This window comes from Scyliorhinus torazame, chromosome 13, assembly GCF_047496885.1.
Source record: "Scyliorhinus torazame isolate Kashiwa2021f chromosome 13, sScyTor2.1, whole genome shotgun sequence".
Classification (NCBI taxonomy): Eukaryota; Metazoa; Chordata; class Chondrichthyes; order Carcharhiniformes; family Scyliorhinidae; genus Scyliorhinus; species Scyliorhinus torazame.
In genome coordinates this window covers 162,697,742-162,712,713 of record NC_092719.1, presented here as the reverse complement: position 1 = coordinate 162,712,713, position 14,972 = coordinate 162,697,742, and the positions used below count along the sequence as shown (strand labels likewise).

The 14,972-nt window shown below is 46.3% G+C and overlaps 1 protein-coding gene across 1 annotated transcript in view; it reads right to left on the bottom strand.

Moving 5' to 3' along the window:
- Nucleotides 1–14,582, bottom strand: part of LOC140387635 (calcium-dependent secretion activator 1-like) — a 452,144-nt gene extending 437,562 nt beyond the window's left edge. Inside the window, exon 1 of the mRNA XM_072470830.1 lies at nucleotides 14,454–14,582. Coding sequence (XP_072326931.1) covers nucleotides 14,454–14,474 — 21 coding nt within the window. The 5' untranslated portion in view covers nucleotides 14,475–14,582. The remainder of the gene's footprint in view (nucleotides 1–14,453) is intronic.
- Nucleotides 14,583–14,972: the final 390 nt, after the last annotated feature.

Genomic DNA, 14,972 nt, shown 5'->3' with positions numbered 1-14,972 from the left:
GCAATGGGCCTTCACATTGAACAGCTATAGTCATTGTGTCAGTGGTGAATTCATCGTGATGACTTTCAACTAGCTGCTTGATAGGCTTCTTCAGTCAACATCAAAATCAATAGTGGCATAGTAGCACAGCCATTAGCACTGTTGCTTCACAGCACCAGGGACCCGGGTTTGATTCCCGGCTTGGGTTACTGTCTGTGTGGAGTCTGCATGTTCTCCCATATCTGCGTGGGTTTCTACGGGTGCTCCGGTTTCCTTCCACAAGTCCTGAAAGATGTGCTTGTTAGGTGAATTGGACATTTAGAATTCTCCCTCAGTGTACCTTAACAGGTGCTGTCATGTGGCGAATAGGGGATTTTCACAGTAACTTCATTGCAGTGTTAATGTAAGCCTACTTGTGACACTAATAAAGATTATTATTATTACTATTAAAAATCAATGCCATAGTTTAGGATGGGAATCACATGTCAAGTAAACTGAACAGTGTAAGGATAATTCCTGTTTAATCCCTTATGTCCTCTTTTGTTTTGCAGTTAAAATCTTTGACCCATGTTTGATTGATGGACATGTATCTTTAAGTCAAGCAGCAGAGAGAATGAGGAATTCAGAAATTGCAGGAGAGAACACTCTGCTAGTTTCTGCTCGTTTGAACAGGAGCTTCAGACTTCTTGGCACCAGAGAGAGAATGGGCTGGGACTTGGTTTGATTGATTGGCTGAGAGCCAATGAAAAGTCCCAAAAGGATGATTGGAGTGATGGTTGGATCCTATCCAAGTGGGATGGTTCTCAAGAGTCCAAGGAGTTTCAGTCTGACTCCTGCACACAAAAAGACAAGGACATGCTTTCTCGCCCTCGCCAGAAAGAGTTCTTGGAGCTGCAGAGAGCCTGAATGAATAAATTGCAGGACTCTTTCCCTCTCTCCATAAAAGATGTGAGTGCTCTATTCCTGAAATTACAGAGACCTCAATGAATCTACAGTAAAAGCTTCAAACTGAACGCAAGGTTTGAAGAGGAGCAAGCTGCTGGAAACACCCATCTGAAACAAAGACTCCTTTTCTCTTTACCCTTTTTACTCCCCTTTCTTCCCCTCTGTATTTGTGTGCCTTGTGTATGTGTGCAGAGGATGGAGTGGCAAGTTGAAGTGAGGAATTAGGAAATGGTTAACCAGTTGTATTTTCTGCATCATAGTTCTTGTTATAAATAAACAGTAATTGCGTTTAAAGTTACAAACCTGCTGACTGTAATTATTGGACAGCCAACAATTACAGTCAAGAGAAAAGAAAGACAAATTTTACATTTGTATTGTGATTATCAGTGGAGTATATTCCAACGGCCAAAAACATCAGATTTATTTTTAAGAATTACTGGTTTTCACTTGTGTTGTGACTCCGGGTCAAGTATGTGTGTGTGTGTCTATGTGTGTGTGGGGAGGGGGGGTGGGGGGTGGAATTAACCATGCACTAGCCTAGGGTGTTGTAACAGCAGGGTTGACAGACCCCCTTCTCCGAAGGACATTCATACACTAGTTGGATTTTTCCAAGAATTTGATAGCTGGTGCTAACTCCAGATTTATTTAATTTAATTTCACAATTTGCCATGATAGGATTGGAACTCAACACAGACAGTCCAGCATCATAACCACGAGGCTAACAATGTGTGTTTTATGGATTTTTAACATTTGTTCATGGGACCTGAGCATTGCAGGCTGTGCCAGCATTTGTTGCACATCCCTAATTGTCCTTGAGGGGCAGCAAAAGTCAACCACATTGCTGTGAGTCTGGAATCACATGTAGACCAGGGAAGGACAGCAGATTTCCTTCCCTAAAAGACATGAGTGAACCAGATGAGTTTTTACGACAATCAACATCACTCGTCATCACCAGATTTTTATTGGATTCAAATTTCACCATCTGCAGTGGTGGGATTTGAACCGCGGACCCCACAGCACTCTAGGTCTCTGGATTACTAGTCCAGTGCCAATGCCACTATGCCATCGCCTCCCACAGAACATAGGACTCTGGTTATAGTCCAATACCACTACGCGACCGCCTCCTGCAGAATAAAAGACTCTGATTATAGTCCCTGTATCTGTGATGGGTGACAGAGGTGCTAGAATGGTTACCGCTCGGTGAACAGGCAGTACTGGAGTTGAATTTCTATGGGGGTCTGCCAACCACCTACCGTAACTTTGGTAGATGCACAGGAACCCCAAAGGACACAAATGCTGTGCATTCTGCAGATTTTCCACAGAGGTCATTGTAAACAACCAGGAGAACCCCGATGTAAAGTTAATTCAGGGCCATAAATGCATGTAATGATTTTATTATGAATTGTGGCACTTCGCACTGCCAATAACAGAAACATATTTCGACCCAGCACTGAGATTTTCTTCAATGAGTTGAACTTGAAGGAAATGCTTCCTTTATTTAACACTTTCATTTATTTGTTCACTATAAAGGTGCAGCTGGGAATGGAAAAAAGGGTGATTTATGGTCCCGATTGGACTTTCTGACCTTGACAACTGCAGCTTTAATGATGTCCTAAAGAAATATATAGCCTTTATTAGCTTTCCCAATGGGATCTAACAGAACAAGTTCATTACACAAAAAGAATTAAAGCAGCAGGCTTAAGTATCTTTTAGTGGAATAGCCTTTCTACAGTTGATGGCGGTTTCGAAACCAGGACTTGACATATATCAGAAAAGTTATTTTTAGTTCTAAATCAAGCAGAAACTCAATAATACTATCAGGGCCACAGCCTGGTCACATTTGAATAAATGTTCAAGCTGACTATAGAAGATTAGTCTAATTTGGTAATGGGGAGGAGAAGGACTAGTCTTTTAAATGAGAAAAAGCAGAGAGAATTATTTTGGCAATTACTAAACAAACAGGAGCCTTTATTGCATTGGCTACTTAACCCAGAATAAATGTTAAATAAAGAAGAAATTGCAATCATTGCTAATGCACACTTCTGTTATTTGGAATAGTGTATTTTAAGAAAATACATTCCCCAAAATCCCACGTCATTTTTAGCATAATTGCAGGGTCCATGATGTGGAAAAATAACTTCTCTGGCAGCAATATGGATGAAACAACCAATGTGGCAGTTTCAGCCTCAGAATTGATTGTTACCCAAATTCTTCTGGGCTTAAGGTTCTTCCTGTAATTTGCCTGCCCAAGTCAGCTCAGTTACATATTCAAAGAAGCCAATGCTTTTGTAGCTCAGTTTCCTGCTTTTACACATGCAATGTGTTTGGCATTAAGTTGGGTCCAATATCACCGTAGGCGCAACACAGCATAGATTTATCAGGTAACTAATACACGCCACCAGAGTCTTAATTTAAGCCATTCCTGAGAGGGTGCAAGCATTCATTCCTCAGGCTCCCTTATACACTTTGAATCCCCCACTCAACATGAAATCCAACCTTCAGTATTTCTATCTAGTAAATAATTATTTTGTAAACAGTGCGGAATAATCATTGACTGATAGTGTAGAAGAAAAATGTTTACTCTCGATATGCATTACTGGCACATGTAAACTTTGAATAACCCATTCCAATGAGCACAATGCTCATCAATAATTATAGTTTGATTAAATTTCAATCGCTATAAAAATAGTGATTCATTGTTGTAATTAGAGATATGTTGCCAAAGCGTCTTGTCTTTTAGCCATCAGGACAAAACCAAGAATGCCAAATTTCAAACAATCCCATTTTATTAAGGACATGGGGAATCCACACCAAGTAAAATAAAGAACTTTGATTTATTTACAATTATGGTACACACATTTCCCGGTCGATCCCTACCGGGTCACTTTCTGATTGATGCCTTACTGGCCGGCCTTTTAAACATTGCTAAATGGAGTTCCCCCTGTCGTGTTATTCACCCTGGGGTAACACGGACTGCAACAGGATGCAGATGAACTATAAAGCATACACCAAACGTAGGCGTTGGTTCAATACGATTTATTGAACTTCTGTAACAATGCACACAGCTGGCTGTGGGTTGACACTCTACTATTATAAGTGTACTAACTCTAACTTACTAGACCAGGCTAACTCTGATCCACATGTAGAAGGTGTTGACTGATATATACACCCTGACTATCACTACAGTTGTCACCAGTGGAAAGATGCCTCGTGTGTTTTATAGTTGGAAGTCCCCCTCTGGTGTTCTGTCTGGTGATTGGTTGTGTTCTATCCTGTATGTTGATTGGCTAACCTGGGTGTCTGTCACTGCCTGTTTATACCTCATTTTTGTAAGGGCCACGAAGAATCCAGCACGAGGTTTAAGGATACAAAATAATAACGTTTATTTACTATAACAATATATATATATATAACAGTAGCAGTAACTTGCCTTGCTACCTTCTCCTTCCTGGTGGTTCCTGAACTGGCCAGCTTATTTATACTAGGAGTTTCTCCGCCCCCCTCATTGGGGAAGTTCATACTCCCATAGGATTGTGGGATAGTCATTAGTCCCCAGCCAATCGTAAGTAGGCAGGTTATAACATCCCTCCCCCCCAAAGTCCAAGGAATCCACCGAAGACCCTGGCGAAGGAAGGCGTCAAACTCGTTTGGCCGCAGGCCGGACGCCATTTGCACGCGGCGCTGGATCAGGCGGCGTGTAACGAGACGGAGACCGGCGCTTCCGTGATGAACGGCGCGGTTGTACCTTCACGGCCTGTGGACCCGAGGATTCCCCTCTGATTCATCCTGTGTCTCCATCTCGGAGTCAGAGTCTGCTGCCTCCGTCATGTCAGCGTCTCTATCTCCATTCGGTCCCGTGACGACCTGCGCAGGCTTCGAGTGAGGCACCAGTGGAAGATTTTGAGGACTACCTTCCCTTGTTTCTGGTCTTTGCGGCTGTTGAAATGAGCTCCAGGGGAGGGGAATCTTTTGAGGGGATGATCTTCTGGACCGGATGTGGTCTACATGTTTTCACTGGAGACGACCCTGGGCTTGCACTTGGTAAGATATAGGGCCTGTTTGGCGAAAGATTACACCAGGAACCCATTGGGCACCACCAGCAAAATTCCGCACGAATACTGGGTCACCGGGCGCAAACTGCCGAATCGGACGATGCCGAGACAATCCCTGTCCCTGCCGTTCTTGTGTGCGGCGTACTTTTGCGCCAATGTCCGGGAAGACCATACTAAGGCGGGTGCAAAGTCTTCGGCCCATTAGGAGTTCTGCGGGAGCTACCCCAGTCACTGCATGGGGGGTGGTCCTGTACGTAAACAAAAAGCGAGCCAGTCTTGTGTCCATTGATCCGGAAGACTGCTTCTTTAGGCCTCTTTTGAATGTTTGCACTGCACGCTCTGCCAACCCATTTGAAGCCGGGTGGTAAGGGGCAGTGCGGATATGGCGGATGCCGTTCGTCTTTGTAAACCTAGTAAACTCCTCACTCGTGAATGGAGTGCCATTATCCGTGACCAGCACCTCGGGGAGGCCATGCGTACTAAATGATAAACGCATCTTTTCAATTGTTGCGCAGGACGTTGTCCCCTGCATCTTATGCACCTCCAGCCATTTGGACTGGGCGTCAATTAGTAGAAGGAACATGGATCCCTGAAAAGGGCCTGCGAAATCTGCATGTAAGCGTGCCCAAGGCCGCCCTGGCCATTCCCAGTGATGTAGGGGCACGGCCGGCGGAAGCTTCTGATGCTCCTGGCAAATGGAGCAGTTTTGGGCCACCTTCTCAATGTCGGTGTCGAGGCCTAGCCACCAGACATAACTCCGGGCCAACATTTTCATCTTGGTCACGCCCGGATACCCATTGTGCAAGTCTGATAATATCAGCTCCTGGCCTTTTTCCGGGACAATCACACGCGTCCCCCACAAGAGGATGCCGTCTTCCACGTTGAACTCTGACAGCTTGGAGGAAAATGCCCGCAACTCGCCAGGGAGCTGTCTATGCTGCCCACCATACAGGACTATGTGCCGAACCTTTGACAAGACTGGCTCCGCCTGGGTCCACTCACGGATCTGTGATGCCGTGACAGGCAAGGTGTCCATAAAATTTAGGGTTGCAACCACCTCACTGGTCGTGGGGGTCGACATGGGGCCGGTCGATAAAGGCAATCGGCTCAGTGCGTCGGCATTTGCTATCTGCGTACCTGGTTTGTGCTCCAGAGAATACTCGTATGCAGCAAGCAACAAAGCCCAGCGCTGGATCCGTGCAGAAGCAATGGGCGGTATTGGCTTATCCTCTCTGAAGAGTCCCAGCAGGGGCTTATGATCAGTCACGATAGTGAAATGGCGGCCGTACACATACTGGTGGAAGCGTTTCACCGCGAAAACCACTGCCAGGCCCTCCTTCTCGATCTGCGCGTACTTTTTCTCCGCTGCAGTCTATGTGCGGGAGGCGAAAGCTATCGGTCGCTCGACCCCGTTCTCCATCTTGTGGGACAGGACAGCCCCAATACCATACGGGGATGCATCACATGTGACGAGCAAAGGCTTTCCCGGATCATAGTGGGTTAGTAACCCAGACGACGACAATTGTTGCTTTACCCGCCGGAAAGCGGTTTCTTGCGGCTGACCCCAAACCCAGGTGTGATTTTTCTTTAGCAGCAGGTGCAAGGGGGCCAGCGTAGTTGCCAGATTGGGGAGGAACTTCCCGTAATAGTTTACGAGTCTGAGAAAAGAACGAAGATGCGAAGTGTCAGTCGGGGTGGGGGCATGTTGAATTGCGCGCACCTTCTCTGCGACGGGGTGCAGACCCTCGCGGTCCACCCGATAACCTAGGTAGACTACTTCTTTTGCCTGAAACACACACTTTGTGTGACGTAAATGGACTCCAGCCTCCGAAAGGCGTCTAAGGACAGCCTCCAGATTTTCCAAATGCTCTTGCTCCGACGTCCCTGTAATCAACACGTCATCTAGGTAGACAGCCACACGTGGTAAACCTCTCAAAATGCCCTCCATAACTCGTTGAAAAATTGCGCAGGCAGAGGATACTCCAAAGGGCAACCGTGTCTATTCATACAGGCCCCGGTGTGTGTTAATTGTTACATATGGTCGGGAGGCAGGGTCCAGCTCCAACTGCAGGTAGGCGTGACTCATATCTAATTTTGTGAATGAGAGTCCACCTGCAAGTTTCGCGTAGAGATCCTCTATGCGAGGCATTAGGTATCGGTCGAATCGGGAAACTGTATTCACTGTAAGTTTATAGTCGCCACACAAGCGAACTGTGGCATCTGGCTTCATTACTGGTACAATTGGTGCTGCCCAGTCAGCAAAACGGACGGGCCTGATAATACCCAAACTCTCCAAACGAGTGAGCACTCCTTCTACCTTCTCGAGCAAAGCGTAAGGCACTGGGCGCGCCCGGAAATAGCGCGGCGTGGCTCCTGGTTCAACTTGGATACGGGCTACGGCCCCTTTTATTTTCCCCAAACCAGGCTGGAATACCTCTGGGTATCGTCCTAGCACCTCAGTCAACCCTCCAGAAACTGTTTGGAGGATGTGCTGCCATTGCAACCGCAAATGGCGCAACCAGTCCCGACCCAACAGGCTGGGCCCATGGCCACGCACTACGATAAGTGGGAAACGCCCCTCCTGGCGTCCATAGACAACAGGGATCATTGTAGTTCCTGCAATGTCCAGTGGTTCCCCCGTGTAGGTGGCCAACCTGGCCTGTGAGTCAGTTAATGTAAGGGTCTGTATACCCTGCTTGATGCGGTCGAATGTCCTCTGGGCGATCACGGAGGCCGCTGCGCCAGTATCCAACTCCATCTCCAGCGGGTGGCCATTGACCCGCACTGTCACCTTAATGGGGGCCATGATGTGGAGATGTGGTTCTCCAAGGCGGCCTTCAGGACGCGCGACAACGCAGAATCGCCGAGCAGAAACTTATAGCCAAGTTCCGCACACATGAGTGCGGCCTCAACCGGGACCTGGGATTCATGTCACATTACATTCATCCCCCACCATCTGGCCTGCGAAATCCTACCAACTGTCCTGGCTTGATGTAATTCACACCTCTTTAACCTGGGGTTACCCCATCTCTGGATCTGTAAAGATTTAATCACCTGCAAATGGTCGCATTCCAAGCATTGTTTGGCATCTTTGAATTTGTCTATATATGTGTTTCTGGAACATACCTCTTCATTCACCTGAGGAAGGAGCTGCGCTCCGAAAGCTAGTGACATCGAAACAAACCTGTTGGACTTTAACCTGGTGTTGTAAGACTTCGTACCTTAATGGGGGCCACACGGGGAGCTGCCACACAATGCAGCTGCAGGCAGTCGTCCTCCGTCTCCACGTCCTCAGGAGTGGTCGCCGCAGGTTCATCCACATGGAAGGTACGGCCTCTGGGCTGGTCCCAGTTACGGCCCCTGGGCTGGTCCCAGTTTCGGTCGGAACGACGGCGCCTCTGGCGTCCCCAGGACCGCCGTCCGCGACGGGGTCAGCGCCTACAAGTCTGACACGGACATGGCTCCTCATCCATTGGGTCTGGAGAAGGCTCCCTTCGGGGAGGAATGTCCGATGGCCACTGGCGTCGGTCCGGTCGTTGCCTCGCCCAAGGTACCGCAGGAGTGCGGGGGGACGTTTTTGGGCGGAAAGGGTTGCGCCCCAAGGCATGCACTTCCATTCCCTGTAGCTCCTGTACTCCTTGCTCTGCGCTCTCTCGGGACAAGACTATTTGTATTGCCTGTTGAAAAGTCAATGTTGGCTCCGCTAACAACTTTCTCTGGGTTGCTGCATTGTTAATACCGCAAACCAAACGGTCGCGTAACATTTCTGACAAGGTCTCACCATAGTCACAGTATTCCGCAATCCCGCGTAGCCTGGATAGAAAATCGGCAAGGGATTCTCCAGGGGTCCTCTCAGCGGTATTAAACCGGTAACGCTGGACTATCGTGGACGGGGTTGGGTTAAAGTGTTGCCCCACTATATTCACAAGTTCGTCAAACGTTTTGGTGTCCGGCGCAGCTGGGTACGTAAGACTCCTAATCACCCCAAACGTATGCGGCCCGCAGGCGGTGAGCAATATGACCACCTGGCGCTCGTTTTCAGTGATATTGTTTGCCCGGAAATAGTAACGCATCCGTTGTGTGTACTGGTTCCAGCTTTCCAGCGCAGCATCAAAAACATCCAAACGTCCGTACAGAGGCATGGTATAATAGAAAACAACTTCCAACCTGTATCCAACAAAAATCCAGGGAGGTGGCTTCAGCAGTGTAGACAGCTATTCACTTTTACCTTCGTCGCCAGTTTTGTAAGGGCCACGAAGAATCCAGCACGAGGTTTAAGGATACAAAATAATAACGTTTATTTACTATAACAATATATATATATAACAGTAGCAGTAACTTCCCTTGCTACCTTCTCCTTCCTGCTGGTTCCTGAACTGGCCAGCTTATTTATACTAGGAGTTTCTCCGCCCCCTTCATTGGGGAAGTTCATACTCCTATAGGATTGTGGGATAGTCATTAGTCCCCAGCCAATCGTCAGTAGGCAGGTTGTAACACTCATGATGTGCATGGGTGCATATTATGACATCCTCCCTTTAAAAAAAAAACTTGACGGTTGCTTAGTGCATATACAACATATTTACAGATATAACTATTTACAGCAAATGGCAAGTGAATGCATATGTACATGTAAGGTGTCTAGTGTGCAGATACAGAACAATATGTACAAAGGAAATATTTATAAGTCCAATCTCTGGGGCTTGCGTCGGATCCTTGTCGACCGCCTGAGAGGTGGAGGTGGGGACGACGGCGCCTTGACAGGCGGGATTGCAGCCAGATTGGTGGCCTCGTGGAGCGAGGTGTCTGGAAAAGGCATAACGACAGCTGGGAACGTGAGATCCGATGGTGGGCAGGCAAGTTTGCGCAGTGCCATTCTGTTGCGCCTGACAATGGATCCATCAGCCATGCGAACCACGAACGACCTGGGAGCAGCCTGTCGAACAACAACAGCTGGAGCTGACCAGCCTCAACCAGGCAACTTGATGCGAACAACATCTTCTGGAGAGAGCACAAGCAAATCAGTAGCATGAGCATCGTATGTCAGCTTTTGCCGGTTTCTGAGTTGCTGCACCTTTTGCAGCACTGGGAGGTGATCCAGGTCAGGTAAATGAATGGCCGGAACAGTCGTCTGCAGGTCACGATTCATAAGGAGTTGAGCCGGAGACATACCGGTGGACAGAGGGGTTGCCCTGTACGCCAGGAGCGCAAGGATAAAGTCAGAAGCTGAGTCCGCAGAATCCACGTTGAGGATGGGTAGGCGTGTTGCTGAATTTGAGGAGGCCTTGTCATACGTGGTATTGATGCTCACATGATATGGGGACTCCAGGCAGTCGTCCTCTGGATCAGTGGTGTTACCAGGTTCCGAATCCAGCAGCGCTTGTTGCACACTTCGAACGTGTTTGCGTTGGAACTGGGATCGCTGGCCCCCTATCGGAGGTGCATAATGGCCAGGCTTCCCATAATTTAAACATTGCCTGCCTCTTGCAGGGCATTTCTGCTTTAAGTGGGCGGTGTCGCAGTTCGGGCACGTCATGACGTTGACGTCGTAAGGCGCCGTGCGTTGTCGCACATGCGCAGTGCGGTCAGCCGCCGCTCGCACCTGCGCAGTGTTGTCTTTGGCCGCTTCGTTCTCCCGTCCGTGGTGCGCATGCGTGGGACTCCAGGAATAGCGCGCAAAATGGCCGCCTTCATCGATGCTAAGGCGCCGCATTCGGGCGATGGCCTGTACACTCTCTGCCTCGTGGAAGGCAAGTTGGTCCTGTTCTGCCGATTTAAGGCGGGAGCAGCGACTTTTCGCCTGTTCATGCACTTTACACGTCTCGATGGCTACTGGCAGGGTCATGTTTTTTAATTTAGGAGCTGCCCATCCTTCTCCGCCCTCCTCCAGGTCATTTATAAAAATGACAAACAGCAATGGCCCCAAAACAGATCCTTGTGGTACACCACTAGTAACTGAACTCCAGGCTGAACATTTCCCATCAACCACCACCCTTTGTCTTCTTACAGCTGGCCAATTTCTGATCCAAACGGCTAAATCACCGTGAATCTCATGGCTGATCTCTTCCTGGTCTCAAATCTACCTCTTTGCCTGTTCCCCGTATCCCTTTAACCCATTTTTTTGATCAGATCTCCTTCTTGAAACCATTAATGATTCAGACTCCACCACACTGTGAGGCAGTGAGTTCCACAAATTCACAACCCTCTCCGAGAAGCAGTTTTAAATCTAGATTATCCCATAAGGGGGAACATTTGGTCTGCGTTTACTTCATCGATCCCTCTTAGTTTATATTCCTCAATCGGATCCTCTCCCTTTCTTCTAAACTCCAGCAAGTATAAACCCAAACTGTTCAATCTCTCCTCATATGTCAACCCTTTTTCCCCCGGAAACAATCTGGTGAATCTCCTCTGAACTGTTTCCAATGCCACCATATCCTTCCTCAAAAAAGACCAAAACTGGACACAATACTCCAGATGTGGTCTCACAAATACAATTGCAACAACACCTTTCTATTTTTATACTCCAGTCCTTTTGCAATAAGATCCAAAAATTCCATTTGCATTTTTTATTACATACTGTACCTGCATATCGACCTTGTGTGATTCATGAACAAAGACACCTAGACCCCTCTGCCAGCTGCATTTTGAATCCACTTTCCATTTAGATAATAATTTGCTTGTCTCTTTTTCGGCACACACTTATCCACATTAAACTCCATCCACCAAATTTTGGCCCGTTCTCCTAGCCTATCTGTATCCATCTGTAAACTCTTTATCTCCTCTTCATTGGCTGCTTTTCCACCTATTATATTATCAAGTTTTGCTATGTTACACTCTGTCCCTGCTTGCAGATCATTTATATAGATTGTAAACAGTTAAAGGCAGAGGACTGACCCCTGTGACACACCGCTAGTTACAGTTCGCCAGCCAGAGAAGGACCCATTTATCCCAACCCTCTGCTTTCTGTCAGTCAGCCAATCCTCAATCCAATCTAGTACTCCATCCTCAATCACCTGTGATCTCATCTTCTGGATGAGTCTTTTATGTGGTACCTTGTCAAACGCCTTCTGGAAATCTAGATATATCACATCCACAGGTTCCCCATTATCCACCTTGCTGGTGACATCCTCAAAGAACTCAAGCAAGTTTTTTGGGCATGACTTACCCTTCATAAAACCTTAATGTTAATATGTGACATATACATTATGATTTTCAAGGCACAAAGGGCTGAATATTCCTCTATTTTACCATCCAATGTTACTCCATTAGCATGCAAGTATTCCAAAAATTAAAACAAAAGCAAAAAAGTGATGCCACCGAAGGAGGCCAGGATTTCTGCAGAGCCGCTCTGTCTCTTCCATCGTAATTTTGCCAAAGTGCAGCAGGAATCCCACATACATATGGAACAGGATAACTGCCCCATTTTCAGTGAAGTTATGCCAATTAAGTGGGAGCAGCTTTGAGGAAGTTCCCAGCCAAGGATGAATTTGGAAATTACACTGTGTGCATGGAAAGAACTGTTGGTGCATTGGGCAGATGGGGCATTTGGATGAATGCCTAGTCAGTGATAGCCTGGCACTGATGCGGTAACGTACTGTACCACAACTTGACCAACTGCTGTTTATAATTAACATGCAGCATGATTTTATCACACATTTGAGTTATCAAGAGCTTTTCCAGTAACATCACAAACAAGACAGTAAAACATGTAGGATAAAGCATAGGGTGGATTATAGTTCAATTTAGTAACATGATTATGGCTTAAGATGATGTTAGAGCAATTTATCATTGTCATCTAATCCATCCATACATACTCCAATACTGCGAATGCCATTATGCACAGTGGTGTATGGGCAGCTTCCTGGATTGAATCACTTGCTTTGAACTGAAGCACTAATAGGTTTTATTTAATTGCATGCTATGGGTAAACAGTGCATTATTATATGTCCCAAGTACCAAATGATAACAGCACCACAGAAATCAACCATTACCTTTGCATCTAAAAGGCAGGGGAAAAAATGAGATTGCAGACAAGGAAATGAATGAGGAGCAGGAGTAGGCCATTCTGTCCCGCTAGCCTGCTCCGCTATTCAGTAAAATCATTGCTGAGCTGATTGTGGTGTCAACTCCACATTCTGCCTAGGCTCGATAACTTTTGATTTGCTTCATCAGTCCAGAATCTTTCCACCTCTGCCTTAAAAATATTCATTGACACTGCCTCTGCCGCTCTCTGGGGAAGTGAGTTCCAACCCGCTTGAGAGAACAAAAATCTTCTCATCTCTTGTCTTAAATGGGAGCCCCCTTATTTTTAAAGTGAGTCTCTTAGTTCTAGTCTTCCCACAAGGGAAACATCCTTTCAGCATCCACTCTTTGTCAATGCCCGTCAGGATCTTATGCGTTTCAGTCGGATCACTTCTCAATCTTCTAAATTCCAAAGGACTAAGACTCAGCCTGTTCAACCTTTCCTCGTAAGATACACCCTCCCCCTTCCCCAGGTATCACTTGAGTGAACCTTCTTTGAATTGGTCCAAACGCATTTATATCCTTTTTTAAACAAGAAAACCAAAACTGTACACAATACTCTAGACTGGTCTCACCAACGCCCTGTGCAAATGTGGCAAAACATCCCTACCTCTATATTCCATTCCCTTTCCAATAAACAGCAACATTCCTTTTGCCTGCCTAATCATTTGCTGTGCCTGCATATTAACTTTTTCTGATTATTATACCAGAACACCCAGATCCCTCTGTATCTCAGAGTTCTGCAATCTCTCTCCATGTAAATTATATGCTGCATTCCTAGTTTTCCTGCCAAAGTGGATGAGTTTACATTTTCCCACATTATGCTCCATCTGCTAAATTGTTGCCCACTCACTTAACCTATCTATTACCCTTTGCAGATTGCAGTGCGAGAACTGAATTTTAATGTCAATTTTGACAATAAATATTTGATCATTTTTTCAAATTAGGCACTAGATACTTTTACTCGGTTTGAAATGATGCTGTAACTAGACAATGAAAACTCTGTTCACCGTTAAAGGTTAAATTGAAGCAGTCGGATTATATAATAGCTCACAGCATGTGTTTAGTTCCCTTGGATGTCTCTGAAGCCATGATCATCTTGCAGTACATTCACCAGAAACCACTCAAGGAATAAATCTTGACAGTGTAGTCAGTAAGCTCTACTGCGTGATATAACTTGCAGTTGAGTCATTTATTTGCTCAGGGTAATCGTCAGTGGGAAAGTCACAGTTTTTAAATGTTGTGCCTTACAGAAATCAGCAGCGACAATTTCCATCTATTTAAATAAATTCAGGTACTCCGAAGTTACAATGCTTCACAAAAAAAAAATCAACGGAGATAAAAATGAAACCGGTCACTAGTTCTCAAAAGAAAATGTAAAAAGAGCACATGGAGGAAAACATCGTGCAAAGAATGGGAGAGAAATCTGTTGGTGTTTAGTGCAGTCCTTTTACTCACCCTTGCTATTTGATCTGCCATCTGAAGACGTCCATCCAGCTCCCGCCTGATTTGAGCTGCCTGCTCATCGGGGTTATCGAGCTGGAAACACAATAGAATTCATAAATTTTAAATTTGCCATTGATTCACTGTCACTGCTGTGGAAGAGAAGGAAATTAAGGATAATAGACCAAGAAATTGGGTGGCTATTGCAACTTTCAGCGGTGATCTGAAAGCTCCAAAACGGCACCCGCAGTGCATGTGCGCAATTCTGGAGCGAATTGCGTCGATTGATACTTAGTTACAGGCATGAGTTTGCGTATGATAAACGCCCACCAGGAGTATACAGAGCAGATAGATCATAACATTAATCAGCCATTCACACTAATCTGACGTGAGTGGTGCCAGTTTGGAGTTCAACATTCCAGCCAACCTGGCATGCTTTACAGGCATTCAGTCGTAGAAAGAACACTCTGGGGCGTTACCCACTCACCCACGCGCACAGCAAACATACAATGAGAGCCATGCTGCCACACAAAT